At 39.6% G+C, this 13,533-nt stretch overlaps 1 protein-coding gene across 1 annotated transcript in view; it reads left to right on the top strand.

The window, feature by feature from the left end:
* Positions 1 to 13,533, top strand: part of LAPTM4B (lysosomal protein transmembrane 4 beta) — a 71,179-nt gene that overhangs the window by 28,116 nt on the left and 29,530 nt on the right. The window contains exons 3-4 of the mRNA XM_036830472.1: positions 12,837 to 12,910; positions 13,274 to 13,396. Of these exons, the coding sequence (XP_036686367.1) occupies positions 12,837 to 12,910; positions 13,274 to 13,396 (197 nt within the window). The remainder of the gene's footprint in view (positions 1 to 12,836; positions 12,911 to 13,273; positions 13,397 to 13,533) is intronic.

Here is a 13,533-nt window from a genome sequence, read left to right as displayed (position 1 = left end):
ATTCTGCCTCTGTTCTAAGTGTAAGAGTCTCATTAAAATTTCTTTTGTCTTTCTTTTTTTCATCTTAATGTTAACTTAGCCATTTTTTTAAATTGTTTCTTTGCCATAATCTTTTTACGCTGGGCCTTTTGGCCTTTTTGGGAGGAGAGGGAGTCAATGGCAGGAAGGAAGGGTCAAATGATATTACATGTCTTATTGTGTCTTCTATTATGTTTCAGTATTTACCGTTCTTCTAGGAGGTGATCATTCTCCATTCTAGAAATCCTTCTGATGATTATTTTGTTGCTTTTTCCATATAAATAGAAATCTACACAGGGATGTGGATGTGTGGGGTATGCAGAAAGGAGGCTAGGCCCCCAGCTCTAAGGTCATGGAAACCTAAACATCATATAACTGAAGTCAGGCTGTGTCCATGCTAACTGAAAGGGGCAGTACTGTGCACAGTCCCAAACAAAAGGTCACGCAAATTTATTTTTCATTGGCTTCGCAGAACTTTCAGTGCATTTAAAAAAAAAAAAAAAAGTGTCTGGAGCAAAGTGAGTAAGGTGGAGAGGGGCTAAAGATGCAGTTTTAGGGAATGACTAGGAGCATTCAGCAGACATGGTGAGACTTGTGAAATTTATTCTTGGAGTGAGAAAACCATTCAGTGGTTTTCAGTAATTCTGCGGTTATGAACTGATACGTGTTTTCAGTAGATCCCTTTTGTTGCTGAGTAGAGGATGCATTTAGGGGACTGGGTGTGTGAGTACAAAGGCCTGGAGACTGGTTTGGGGGGTGTTTCTCTGCGATCCAGGCTACACTGGGGATGGGGAAGAGGGTGGGTTTGGAGGTGGGATTGACAGAACTTCCTGGTATGGGCAGTGAGGGAAAGGGAGGAATCAAAGATGACTCCTACTTTTCAACTTGAGTATATATGGTCTGCATCCTTACTGGGGTGTGCGACGGTCCAGCCACCGCAGGGGGTCTTCCAGGTCCCGACGGAGAGGGGTAAGGGACTGAATAGCCCCGGGAATATGGGATCAGAAGGACCAAGACAACTGATGGTTGCGAGGCGCTTTATTTAGAATTTACTGAATCTTATATAGACAGAAGAGGAACTCATTATTAGAAAATGAACCCATAGAATTGCTTACCATCTCAGTTCAGTCACCACCATGGACGTCAGCAAGTTTACAACGACCATCCTTGAACATTATCTTCCCTCAACCAGGCACACACAGCCCCCAGCCATAAGGAACAACCAGGACTCTTCAGTTCCCTGAGGTCTCCTGGCTTGAGATAGCTTTGCTAATCTCTTTTACATTCCTCAGGCCTGGAACAAAGAGTGCATTCCAAGTCAAGGGTAAGGGCTTTGCTTTCTGTGAGAGACATACTGTCTCCTCCAGGAGTTACCTCAGGCTAAGACTGCATGCCTCCCACAGGGTGAGAGAGTCTAGGGTCGGGAGATGGGAACACACCTTGGAGAAAACTCGACTGATTTAAGTGGCTTAGCATAGTTGTTAGGAGTGTGGCTCTGAAGCCAGAGACCGTAGTTTGAAACCTGACCCTGCCATGTGTGAAATGTGATAACATTGGGCTAGTTACTGATGTTTGTGTGGCTTAGTTTCCCCCTCTGAATATAGGGGTGATCGTAGTATCTACCTCGTGGGATTGTTGTGATTAAATATGTTAGTGTATGAAAAATGTTTCGAATGGGGTGTGGCCCATAATAAGGGCTCAATGTATTTCACTGTTTTACTAACTGTTCTTACTTAGATATATTAAAGTGGAGAGATTAAAACGGTAGTTTGATATGTGAACCAGACATCTGGGCCGAGGTAAATTTGAGGACATAAGCTTCAAAATGGTATTTACGTTAGGGAGATAGTAAAGACTTTTCCTGAAGGAGCCCTGACATTAGAGGTCAGGAGGAGGAGCCTGAGAAAAGCTGGAAGTGAAGTAAATGCAAAACCAGGAGATGCTTTATGTCCATCATCTCCTACCACCATTGCTTCTAGTAGATACCATGGCATTATATCATCCTGGGGTTCGGGACCTTGTCAGACTGAGACGTGACTTCTGCTGTAACATTGCTCATTCTCTCTGTTCTGAATAACCCTGTTACCCTGATGGATTCCTCCAGAAAGATAATGAATTCCATTAATATTAAATTAATATCTCTCTGCCTTCCTTCCCCTGAGTTAAAAGACTATACAATCTATAAATACAATGTTTGATTGACATTTAAAAATAAGTTATCTTTCACTGTTTCCAGTAGCAGGATTCCCTTTCTAAGTAATTGAGGTTAGCAAAGAAGTTTTAAATGATTCAGATACAGTTGTATCTGAATCAAATAGTCACACTGCCTGCCTTTTTTTAATTGCCAGAGATTAAGCTGGGTGGTGACCTGTCTGACAGTATAGGCTTAATTTACCTGACTTCAAAGACTTGCTGGTACTCAAGACTTTACAATAGTAATTGTTTTGTAATGACCTGGATATTAATTACAGTGCATTTGCAGTTTCTCTGATATTTCATATATTTGAAAGAAGTGAATGAATAGTTTATAATTACTTTTAGGACTATCTATTGATCATTTAAATCGCATGGTTAAAAAGATACAGAAGGGGACTTCCCTGGTGGTCCAGTGGTTGGGACTCGGCGCTCCAATGCAGGGGGCCTGGGTTCGATCCCTGGTCGGGGAACTAGATCCCACATGCCGCAACTAAGACCTGGCGCAGCCAAATAAATAAATATTAAAAAAAAAAAAAAGATACAGAAGGATGAATATTCATTCACGTGAGTGAATCTTTTTTTAACTTTCCTCTTACATTTTCCTTTCGTATGTTTTGATCTCTTTTTAAAAAGAACTTTGTAGGTCAAAGATCATCATGGCTGACAAACCTTTCTATATTTAACATACATGAGGATACAACTAAGTAGTCCTTGAAATGGGTACAATCAATTGCTTTGAATTGTGCTTGAAAATTGTGGTATATAACAATTTTTTTGTTTTGTTTTGTTTTTTGCGGCTTGCGGGATTTTAGTTCCCTGACCAGGGATAGAACCCGCGCCCTCGGCAGTGAAAGCGCGGAACCCTAACCACTGGACCTCCAGGGAATTCCCGGTATATAGAAGTTTCAAGTTGATATCTTTTTGGAATGGTGGTAGTCATCTCAAGATTTTATCCAGAAGAACAGAGCAGGAGTGTATCTCACTTTTCCATGTGATCTTTTCCTAAAATGATCTGGTAGAAGAAAGTCAGATCCCTATGATTTATATTAAAATGGGGCATATAGGAGAATCCACCGGGATAAAGAAAAAAATATAAAGAGTTCTCTTTTTAAAAATACCTATCTCTTCAACATTTGTATTTTTACATATTTTATATACAAAAATTTTTAATATATATTTATAATTTACAAATAAACATTTATGTAATCAAAAATTGACTATGCTAGGAAAGACTGGGAACTGTCATAGATTGGAGGAAACAAAGGAGATACAACTACATGCAGTACAAGACCCTGGATTAGATTCTGGAACGGAAAAAGGACGTGAGGGGGCAAAGAGAAACAGGTAAAATTCAAATAAGTAGACTTCATGAAATTTTATTTGTGAAATTTTAATGGACTGGCAAGGAACTGTCACAGGAAATGTCAGAGCCAAACATAATGCCAAACAGATCATCCAAATTAATTTCTGATTCATTTTGCAGCAAAATTGTCTTTCGTGCCAAACTTACTTTATTCACCTGCCCTGGGGAGGAAATGGCCATAAAAATAATGAAGAATTTGTTTACTGTATATAGGAACCTGGTTTAGGATAAAAACACTACTACATTTATTGGAGAAAGGATGGTCTTTATAGTCAGTGGTTCTGGGTGAAATCAAGAAGAGAAAAACAGATACTTCATCAAAGAAGGTATCCATATGACCAATAAGCACATGAAAATATTCTCCACATTATTAGTTGTAAAAGAAATGCAAATTATAAGCACAGTAGTGAATCACTCCACCCCTTCAAAATGGCAACATTGAACAGAACTGACAATGCCACGTGTTGATACGGCTTTGGAACCACTGGATTTCTCAAGCTACAGCTGGGAGTGTAAATCGTTCAACCACTTTGGGAAAACTAAAGCTATATATATATATACATCCACCCTATGACCCGGCAGTTTCACTCCTAGGTATGTACCCTACAGTAATGAATGCTTGTGTCCATCATTAGCCATGTATAAAAATGGCCACGGTCGCTTTATTCATAATAGCCAAAAATTGGAAATAATCCAGATTTCCACCAGTGGTAGAATGGACAGAAGTGAAGAGATGAAACAATCCAAACAAAATGGGTGCTGGGGATTCATTATACTTCTGTGTATGTTTGAAAGTTTTGGTAATACAAACTAAGAAATAGAAGGGAAAAGAAGAGCGGCTGAGGCTTTCCACATGGCTCTTGGCACCACATTGGGAAAGGCCCAGGCTGCCTACCTGCGGTCTGTTCACATACCCTCAAACCAGCAGGGCACTTGGTCTGCAGAGCTTGTCCACTTGTGCGTGACGTGCCAGTGTCTTGAGGAAATAGACATAACATATGCGACAGCCGGGAGAGCGGAGTCACAGGAAGCATCTTGGCCCTTTATTTTCATCCCTCTACCCTTCCGTCCTTCCATCCTGTCATCTCTAGCTTTTTTTCTTTTTTCTTTGTTTTTTTTAGTATTTATTTATTTGGCTGTGCCAGGTCTTTGTCGTGGCACGTGGGCTCTTTTAGTTGCGGCAGGCGGGATCTAGTTCCCTGACCAGGGCTCGAACCCGGGCCCCCTGCATTGGGAGCACAGAGTCTTAATCCCTGGACCACCAGGGAAGTCCCATCTCTTTATCTTTTAAGTCACATGGCTCAAAAGTTTACATATTCTACACCTTGACTACATCTTATTTTTTTTACAAGGATAATTCAATGAATATTTATTTTCAAGATCTTTTTACAAAGATGGAGGTGTAAGAAGACCACTAGGGACGGTGAAGTAATTGGCTTAATCAAGACCAGCTGTTACCATCCCTCGATCTGAAGGAGAGATGGGAGGCAGTGGCTACTAGAGCTGGGAATGAGAGTCATACAGAGTTGAACTCCTTATAAGGAGCAATGCTACCTTTTTGGTCCAGGGCCAACCCGAGGCAGCCTCACAGCAGGGGGCAGCCTCTTCCTCTCTCTGTCCCTTGTGTGGACTCCTCATTGAGTGAACTCAACTAACACGACAGGCTAAGGGAGCCCTGTTGGTGGCCCATACCGGTGTGCCTGCTAGGGCAGATAACTGGATGGTGAGAGTGGGTTTGGAAAGACAAACGGAAGACATCTGGTAGAATCATTCACCTCCTTAACCGGATGTTCCACTTAACCAAACTTGGTGGACATTTCCCCGCTTTGCCTACAAGAAAACAGTTTAAAAAAAAAACACTCTAGGGCTTCCCTGGTGGCGCAGTGGTTGAGAGTCTGCCTGCCAATGCAGGGGACACGGGTTCGAGCCCTGGTCTGGGAAGATCCCACATGCCGTGGAGCAACTAAGCCCGTGAGCCACAACCACTGAGCCTGCGCGTCTGGAGCCTGTGCTCCGCAACAAGAGAGGCCGTGACAGTGAGAGGCCCGCGCACCGCGATGAAGAGTGGCCCCCGCTCGCCATAACTAGAGAAAGCCCTCGCACAGAAACGAAGACCCAACACAGCCATAAATAAATAAATAAATTTATTTAAAAAAAAAAAAACACTCTAGTAAATGTCTTTTTTAAAATTAGATACATTAAGCCTGTAGAATTCCTTATTTGTTTGAGTTTGCCAGTGACTAAGCAGGAACTAAACTAGCACAGGTGTCCAATGCTGCTTCTCTGATGATGCATTTTGTTGTTGTTTGCATTTCAGTGGTTTTGAAATTAGGATGTGATTTACAATTTAACATAGATTTAGTATTAGGATCTTTTTTTTTTTTTTTTTTTACTTCAAATCTTTATTTTGAAAAAATTCAAACCTTTCAGAAAAGTTCCATATACAGTGAACACCTATCTTGCTTTTTTCATTAACAATAATTTGGAGTTCCTCATTCTTTATAGGGTTACCTCTTATTAAATATTGAATAAGTGTAAAACAATGTTTATAAAATAAGCTGAGTAACTGTACTGTAAGTACTTGTGCAGCCACAACTTGATTTGAGGAATTGAATTTTACCTTAACTTTCGAAAGAGCCCCTCTGATCTTGGAGATAGCTGCCACTCTTCTGAACTGTATATCATTCCTTTGCTTTTCTGTATAAACTTACCACGTATATTTGTATCACTGAGTGATCTATCGTTTTAAGCTTCACGTGCTTGAACTTTATATTGTGGATTCACACAGTACGCCTTCTTCTGAGACTTGCTTTTTCAACTTTACTGTGTTAATGAAAAAATTATTCAGATGCTTGATAAAGATGTTAAGGAAGACTTTATTCAAGATGGGCTACTGTAGTGGGGGCCTTGCAGTCGGGGAGAAAATCGAGCTCAATTCCCCCTCCAAAAAGGACAAGTGGGGATTATAGCCAAGGAGCAGGGTGGAGGTCAGCGAATGGAAAATCACTAAGAGGAAACATCAAGGCTAGGGGGGTTCTTGCTAGATAACGCAACAGGATTCTTGCTAAAGGCAGACCAGGGTGATATGCTATTGAAGGTGAAAAATAAGGAATTTGACCAGATATCAGAGTGATTGTATACCAAGAGTGAGGTATACTAACTCCATAGGATTCTTGCCAAAACTTGACTAAATGGGCCAAGGATAGAGCCTAAGGTGTTTGGTCAGAAGAGAGTGTCTTTGTTATGTGTCTGCGTCTAATTGGGAAAACCTGTATGCTTCCAGCACCCAGTTGCAAGGGAATCTGGGAAATTTAGATTTTAGCTTTCCAGCCTCTGCAGAATAGGAAGGCACATTAGAAGGTGGGAATGAAAGCTTGGTGCCAATTCACCACCTCTCCTGCAAATATGTGTAGTATATGGTAGGGCTAACCCTACCTTCTTTGTCAGAAATCTTCTAATTATTCTTGCTTGTGTTTTTCTTCTGTGCTTGAGCACCACATGTCCAGTTGTCAGGAAATACTGCTGTATATCTCTGTTAATTAAATTTGTTGATTAGCTTAGGGAGAAGCAACACCTTTACATGTTGTATTTTGTACATCTTTTTTTTTAAAACGACTTTATTGCGCTATACTTTGTATGCTGTAAAACTTACCCATTTTAAATGTACAACTTCATGATTTTTAGTAAGTTTATAGAGATGTGAAATCTTTAAAAAGTCTAATTAAAACTTACGCCTTTCCAATTGTGCAAGTCTTCTTTAGTGTCCATCAGTAATGTTTCCAAAATTGTTCCAAATAGATCATGCATTTTTTAAATTAAATTTCTTTTATTTCCTTCTCTTAAGGTCTAGTCACACATCTTGGTTCCCCAGTGACCATAATTACAAAAAACGTAAATGCTCCTTATTGGTTTTCCTATTTTTTAAAAAATATTTATCTATTTATTTATGTACGTATGTATGTATGTTTGGCTGTGTTGGGTCTTCGTTGCTGCACGCGGGCTTTCTCTAGCTGCGGCGAGCGGGGGCTACTCTTCGTTGCAGTGTGCGGGCTTCTCATTGCAGTGTCTTCTCTTGTTGCAGAGCACGGGCTCTAGGTGCGTGGGCTTCAGTAGATTTGGCACGCGGGCTCAGTAGTTGTGGCTCACGGGCCCTAGAGCGCAGGCTCAGTAGTTGTGGCGCACGGGCTTACTTGCTCCGTGGCATGTGGGATCTTCCCGGACCAGGGCTTGAACACATGTCCCCTGCATTGGCAGGCGGATTCTTAACCACTGCACCACCAGGGAAGTCCAGGTTTTTCTGTTTTTATATAAGCAACCTTTATGAGACTTAATTATGTCAGTATAAATTTCTCAATATGAAAATAGCTGGCAGGAGCTAATTTCCTTATCTTAGAAAGTGAGGAGTTAACAGAGATTCTCTGAACTTGACATTTTCCATATATTACTTAACTAATCCTTTGTAACTTATAGTTTAAATCTTAACACCTGACAACATGTATGAACCTTGAAAATATTATTCTAAATGAGATAAGCCAGACACAGAAGGCCGCATATTATATGATTCCATTTATATGAAATGTACAGGATAGGCAAATCTAAAGAGATGGAAAGTACGTCAATGGTTGCCAGGGGCTGGAGGGCGGGGTGGGGAAAGGGGAGTGACTTCTAAGGATATAGAGGGGGTTTTTTTGGGAGAATGAAAATATTCTGGAATTAGTGGTGATGGCTGTGCAACTTTGTGACTAAAAAACCCACTGAATTATATATATGCTTTTTTAAAGGGTGCATTTTATAGAATGTGAATTATATCTTAATACAAAAAATTTATGAGGGAAGAAAAGACCCAGCCCAAATAACCACATCCTCCCATAAATTCTTTTTTGTTCCTCTTGGCTGAAAATATTGTTCCCTCTGAACTCCCTTAGCTTGTCATCTGTTGTCTGCTATTGAATTCTTCCATCCCTTCCTAGTAGATGCTAAGCATCTGAGAGCAAAGATTATGTCCTCTTAATCTCTACAGCCTCACATTTTTATCCCATGTTACACACCTATTTAGTATTCATGAAATAAATTTTGGGTTTAAGAATAAAGTTGTAAATTAGCAAGTTACAAGAAACCCCTCTTCTATCTGAATTTACTTTAATAAAAAGTTACAAACAATTGCCACACAAATAACAGAAAGTATATTAGAGCTTTGCTTCTGTTTTAAGGGAATAAAATTAGTGCCTTATGCTTATTCTTCCCCAAGCTTTCAACCTCAGAACGTGAAGCCCCATAGGAGGGACTTACCTGGGTTTTGTGTTCACCCCTGCAGGGGTTGAGGGCTTTTGTATTTTGCTCTCAGTAGCTCATATTGTTGCTGTGAATTCATCTGAAAATAGTTCTCTTCTAGACTTAATGGTGAAACTATACCCCAAATACTGTTTGTTTTCATGAGCCAAAAATATGGCTGAAAATTGAGCCATAAGAATGACTTACGACTAGGCAAGTATGATGTGGGAGCACAAATCAGGTGCTAGTTATCTATCTAGCTACCAGTTTTTTGTTTGTTTGTTTTTTAATGATTTTTTTTTTAACTATTTAATTATTTATTTATTTTTGGCTGTGTTGGGTCTTCGTTTCTGTGCGAGGGCTTTCTCTAGTTGCGGCAAGCGGGGGCCACTCTTCGTCGCGGTGCGCGGGCCTCTCGCTATCGCGGCCTCTCTTGTTGCGGAGCACAGGCTCCAGATGCGCAGGCTCAGTAGTTGTGGCTCACGGGCCCAGTTGCTCCGCGGCATGTGGGATCTTCCCAGACCAGGGCTCGAACCCGTGTCCCCTGCATTGGCAGGCGGATTCTCAACCACTGCGCCACCAGGGAAGCCCCTAGCTACCAGTTTTATGGGAAGGACACATACCCAAGAAATGTTAAGGAAGAGTAGAATTAGAAATAGATTATTTTAACAAAGGCATTTCAGGGAACTCCTTTATATGCCTATTCTATTTCAATGATTAATTGACTACGTATCAGGAAATGCTTTCTAATTATGCCTTTGTGGCCTGTGGTATAGCTTTTCTTTGGAACCTTTTCAAATTAGAACTGAGTCATTAAGCCAGGAATTTAATTTAGGAAACAACTTGCCGGCAGTGTGCTCTGTCTTTGGTTGGCGGAGCTAGGGTGCAAAGAATAAGTAAAGGATATTCCTGTCACTGACCAGTACTTTACTGATTGTAAAAATCCCTATATTGTTAGTAGGACCAGTTACTCATTTGCCTGTTGACATAATTATAAAAGAAATGAATTTTAATTCCTCAGAGTAACTCTCATGTTCACCATGGTACGCTACACACTACTTCAGAGGAGCTGACTTGTGCTCTAGACTGCTAGGAGATACAAGGTTCATTAACCAGTTTTATCTTCTCTGCTCTGTTTTTATTTGATTTACGCTTTGATCCTACCTAAGCTGTTCGACATGCTTGTGATATATTCAGTCTGTTCAGTGTGGCTGGTGTAGTCATTTATAGGAATAGAATTTTGAAAATTTCCTCATCTCAAATTAACATTTTTTCTGTGGTGTTTCATTGTGAGTGGTGATAGGATACTTTATGACTTTCATTTTATTTGTGCCTTTTAAATTTCTCCTGAGTTTTATATTCTTTGAAAAAGATGGAAATTTAAAAAATTTTAATGATTATGTGAGATTTAGTTCTGGAGTGGTTTTCTTTTTTTTTCCAGAGTAGGACATAAAATTATTAAAGATTTTAGTTTTATTCTGTATTAATATTTTATATTAATAAAGATTTTATTGCTATGCCTAATAATATAAAAGATAATTTATATAAATTTTATTATAACATAAATATTAATATAACCATTATATTTTTATTTTTAAATAAAGCCTTGGATTTGTTTGTTTGCTTGTTTATCTGTCTGTCTATTTCTCTTAAGATCTATGAGGGAGTCAGAGTATCCTGTAATGGGCTAGCTTTTATAAAACTAATTTTTTCTCATTATAAAATAGGCTTGTACAGAATTTGGAAACTGTCAAAGTAAGACAAAGAAGAAAATAATAAACTTCTGCCTGAGTTCAAGTTTTAGAGATTACTACAAGTTCTGATAGGCTTTGCACATAATAAAGGATGTCCAGCTCCTTTTAGGGACGCTCTCTGGTTTCCCAGGACTTTGAGCTCCACTACTGCATTTGCTTTACCTCCTTCACAGCTGGGTAGCATGGTGGCTAAGAGCATTGCCTCTGGAGTTAGACTTCTGGGGTAGAATAGCTCATCCACCACTTGCTAGCTGGGCAACCTTGGGCAGGTTACTTGCCCGGCAAAAATACTGTGAGGCATACATGGAATGTCCTTGTTGGTACCTCTTCCCTCATAACAAGGGAAGGTGAGTTCATTTAGCATTAAAATTATAAAGTAAACTATAAAATATATATGTATCCTGAGAGAAATCATGCTCTTTTAAGTACGGACTAGTATTAACTATCTCTTGATTCTCTTATAACCTTTTTTTTTTGAGAATCAAATTTTTACTCCTTTAGTAAAAGTCATCAGCTTTATTATAAAGGTACTGCATTAAATCTAGAGACCATTTCAAGGAAGCTTCATTTTTTTTTAAGGTGGCAAATGGTCTTTGTTGATATATATACATCTGACACAGAAAGTACTTTGACCTTATGATTCTGTTTGTAAACCTGCTTAAAATATCCTCTCATCTCTGAAGCTGAGGATATAGTGTGGGTGGCTCTAGAACTGGAATGCTTTCCTTTGGAGAAATACCTGTAGCAAGTGGCAGTCTCGGTTGGTTCATTTGGTCAGTGTTTAAAGCTTAAGTAGAAGCAGCATAGTATAGTAGAGAGAGCCAAAGATCTGAGTCATAAGAGCTGGGTTAGTCATAGTTTAGCCTTTTGATGCAGATGCTATCTCAGCAAATTACATAACCTCTGAGCCCTGGTTTCATAATCCATTAACCGGGCACAGTAACATCTACCTCAGAGTAATGAAGACTCAATGAGGTATCTGTGAAAATGCCTTGGAAACTGTCAGCACTATACAGATACTTTACTGCAAGGGTTTTTGTACTCTCTTAGCCTGATTATAACACTACACATTACCTTCAGAAACCCAGGTATACTGTACTTCTAATCAGAATCTCCTAAAGATACGGTAACATGACCTCTTGAATAAGTCTTCAGTTTGTACCTACTGTGAAACAGGCGTTGTACTAGAGCTGCTCTGTTCAACAAAGATATGATGCAAGCACACAAGTAATTTTAAATTTCTTAGTAACCTCATTTAAAAAGGTAACAACAAACAGGTGATTAACTTTAATAATGTATTTAACTCAGTATATCCCAAATATTATTTCAACTTGTAATCAGTATAAAAATCATTAATGGGATTTTTTTTTTTTTTTGATACTAAGTCCTTGAAATGTGGAGTACATTTCAGTCTTACGGCACATCTCAGTGCAGATTGACCACAGTACAAGTGCTCAGCGCCCACATGTGGCATCTGTCACCTTCTCAGTGTTGAGGTTGCAGTAGTGAACGAGACACAGCAGCTCCTTTTCCTCAGGAAGGTTCCTCTAGCAGAGACAGACAGTACACGAATAAGCAAGATAATAGTGAAACATGCTGTAAAGAAAATACAGCAGTCATGTGGGTATGACCGGGAGGGTCACATTAGCTAGGATGGCCAGGGAAGATCTTGGAGGTGTTGAGCTGAATGATTAGAAAGGCGGAGCCAATCATGTGAAAAGATGAGCGACATTACTTCTGTTCAGTGGGAACTGCAAATGTGAGGAGGCCCTGGCATGGGATGATTTGGCTGTGTTTAGTGAACTGAATGGTGTGGCTGGATTACAGTGAGTAAGAAAGTGTGGGATGAGATGAGAGGAGATTGGAGAGGTTGGCAGGCTCTAGACTAAACAAGAGACATAAAGGTCCTGATAAGAAAAAGAATACCTCATTTGTTATATATATAATTCAGTGGACCAGAAGACCAAACTTTTAAATACATATACATAGATATATTTATAGATACATTTGATATAGACCTATGTGTGATTTAGGGAGAAAATCTTTTAGGCACTTTGCTTCCATTAACAATCATCGACTCAGACTCCAAAGGAACTCTGGTGGTTAACTTAGTATAAAGTTCCTGTCTATAATTGGTTTATAAACAAAATGCCTTTGAGGAGTGACTTTAAAATATGTTAAAACAGTGGAGCTACTACTGATTTTCTTTCTTTTTTTAAAAAACTTTTTTGCAGACATGTGCATTGCTATCGCAATTTCTCTTCTCATGATCCTGATCTGTGCAATGGCTACTTATGGAGCATACAAGGTAAGCAGCTTAGAAATAAGGTCCTGGGCCTTTTCTTTGGTCCCTTACACATGTAATCTGTGCAGCTATCTGTAAGAAGTAAGGAATGATTGTTCTCAGTTTCCTGTAAGAATCTTTAAAAGTTTAAATCTCTTGCTAATGTTACGTGGAAAACCAATGTTACAGTCTCAGAAGTGTTCACTGAGGCTTGTTGGTTGACTGCTTTTGTTTGGTTTAGCAAGTGGCCATCGTGACCTGCTTTAATGAATTTCTACTCCTCCGTTTCCCTTCAGATTAAGAAAAGATTTCTCTGAATTCAGAAACATAATGTTTTGTAATATTGAACATATTAAATATTAACATCCTGTCCTGTCTTATGTTTAGCAACACGCGGCCTGGATCATCCCATTCTTCTGTTACCAGATCTTTGATTTTGCCCTGAACGCCTTGGTTGCAGTCACTGTGCTTGTTTATCCAAACTCCATCCAGGAATACATACGACAGCTGGTACGTGACCTTTATAATTACTATGTCTCGGGACTTCCTTGGTGGCACAGTGGTTAAGAGTCTGCCTGCCAATGCAGGGGACATGGGTTCGAGCCCTGGTCTGGGAAGATCCCACATGCCACGGAGCAACTAAGCCC

The sequence above is a fragment of the Balaenoptera musculus genome, chromosome 17 (assembly GCF_009873245.2).
Source record: "Balaenoptera musculus isolate JJ_BM4_2016_0621 chromosome 17, mBalMus1.pri.v3, whole genome shotgun sequence".
Lineage (NCBI taxonomy): Eukaryota > Metazoa > Chordata > Mammalia > Artiodactyla > Balaenopteridae > Balaenoptera > Balaenoptera musculus.
The sequence above is the reverse complement of the archived record's forward strand: the minus strand, read 5'-3'. Positions and strand labels throughout refer to the sequence as shown.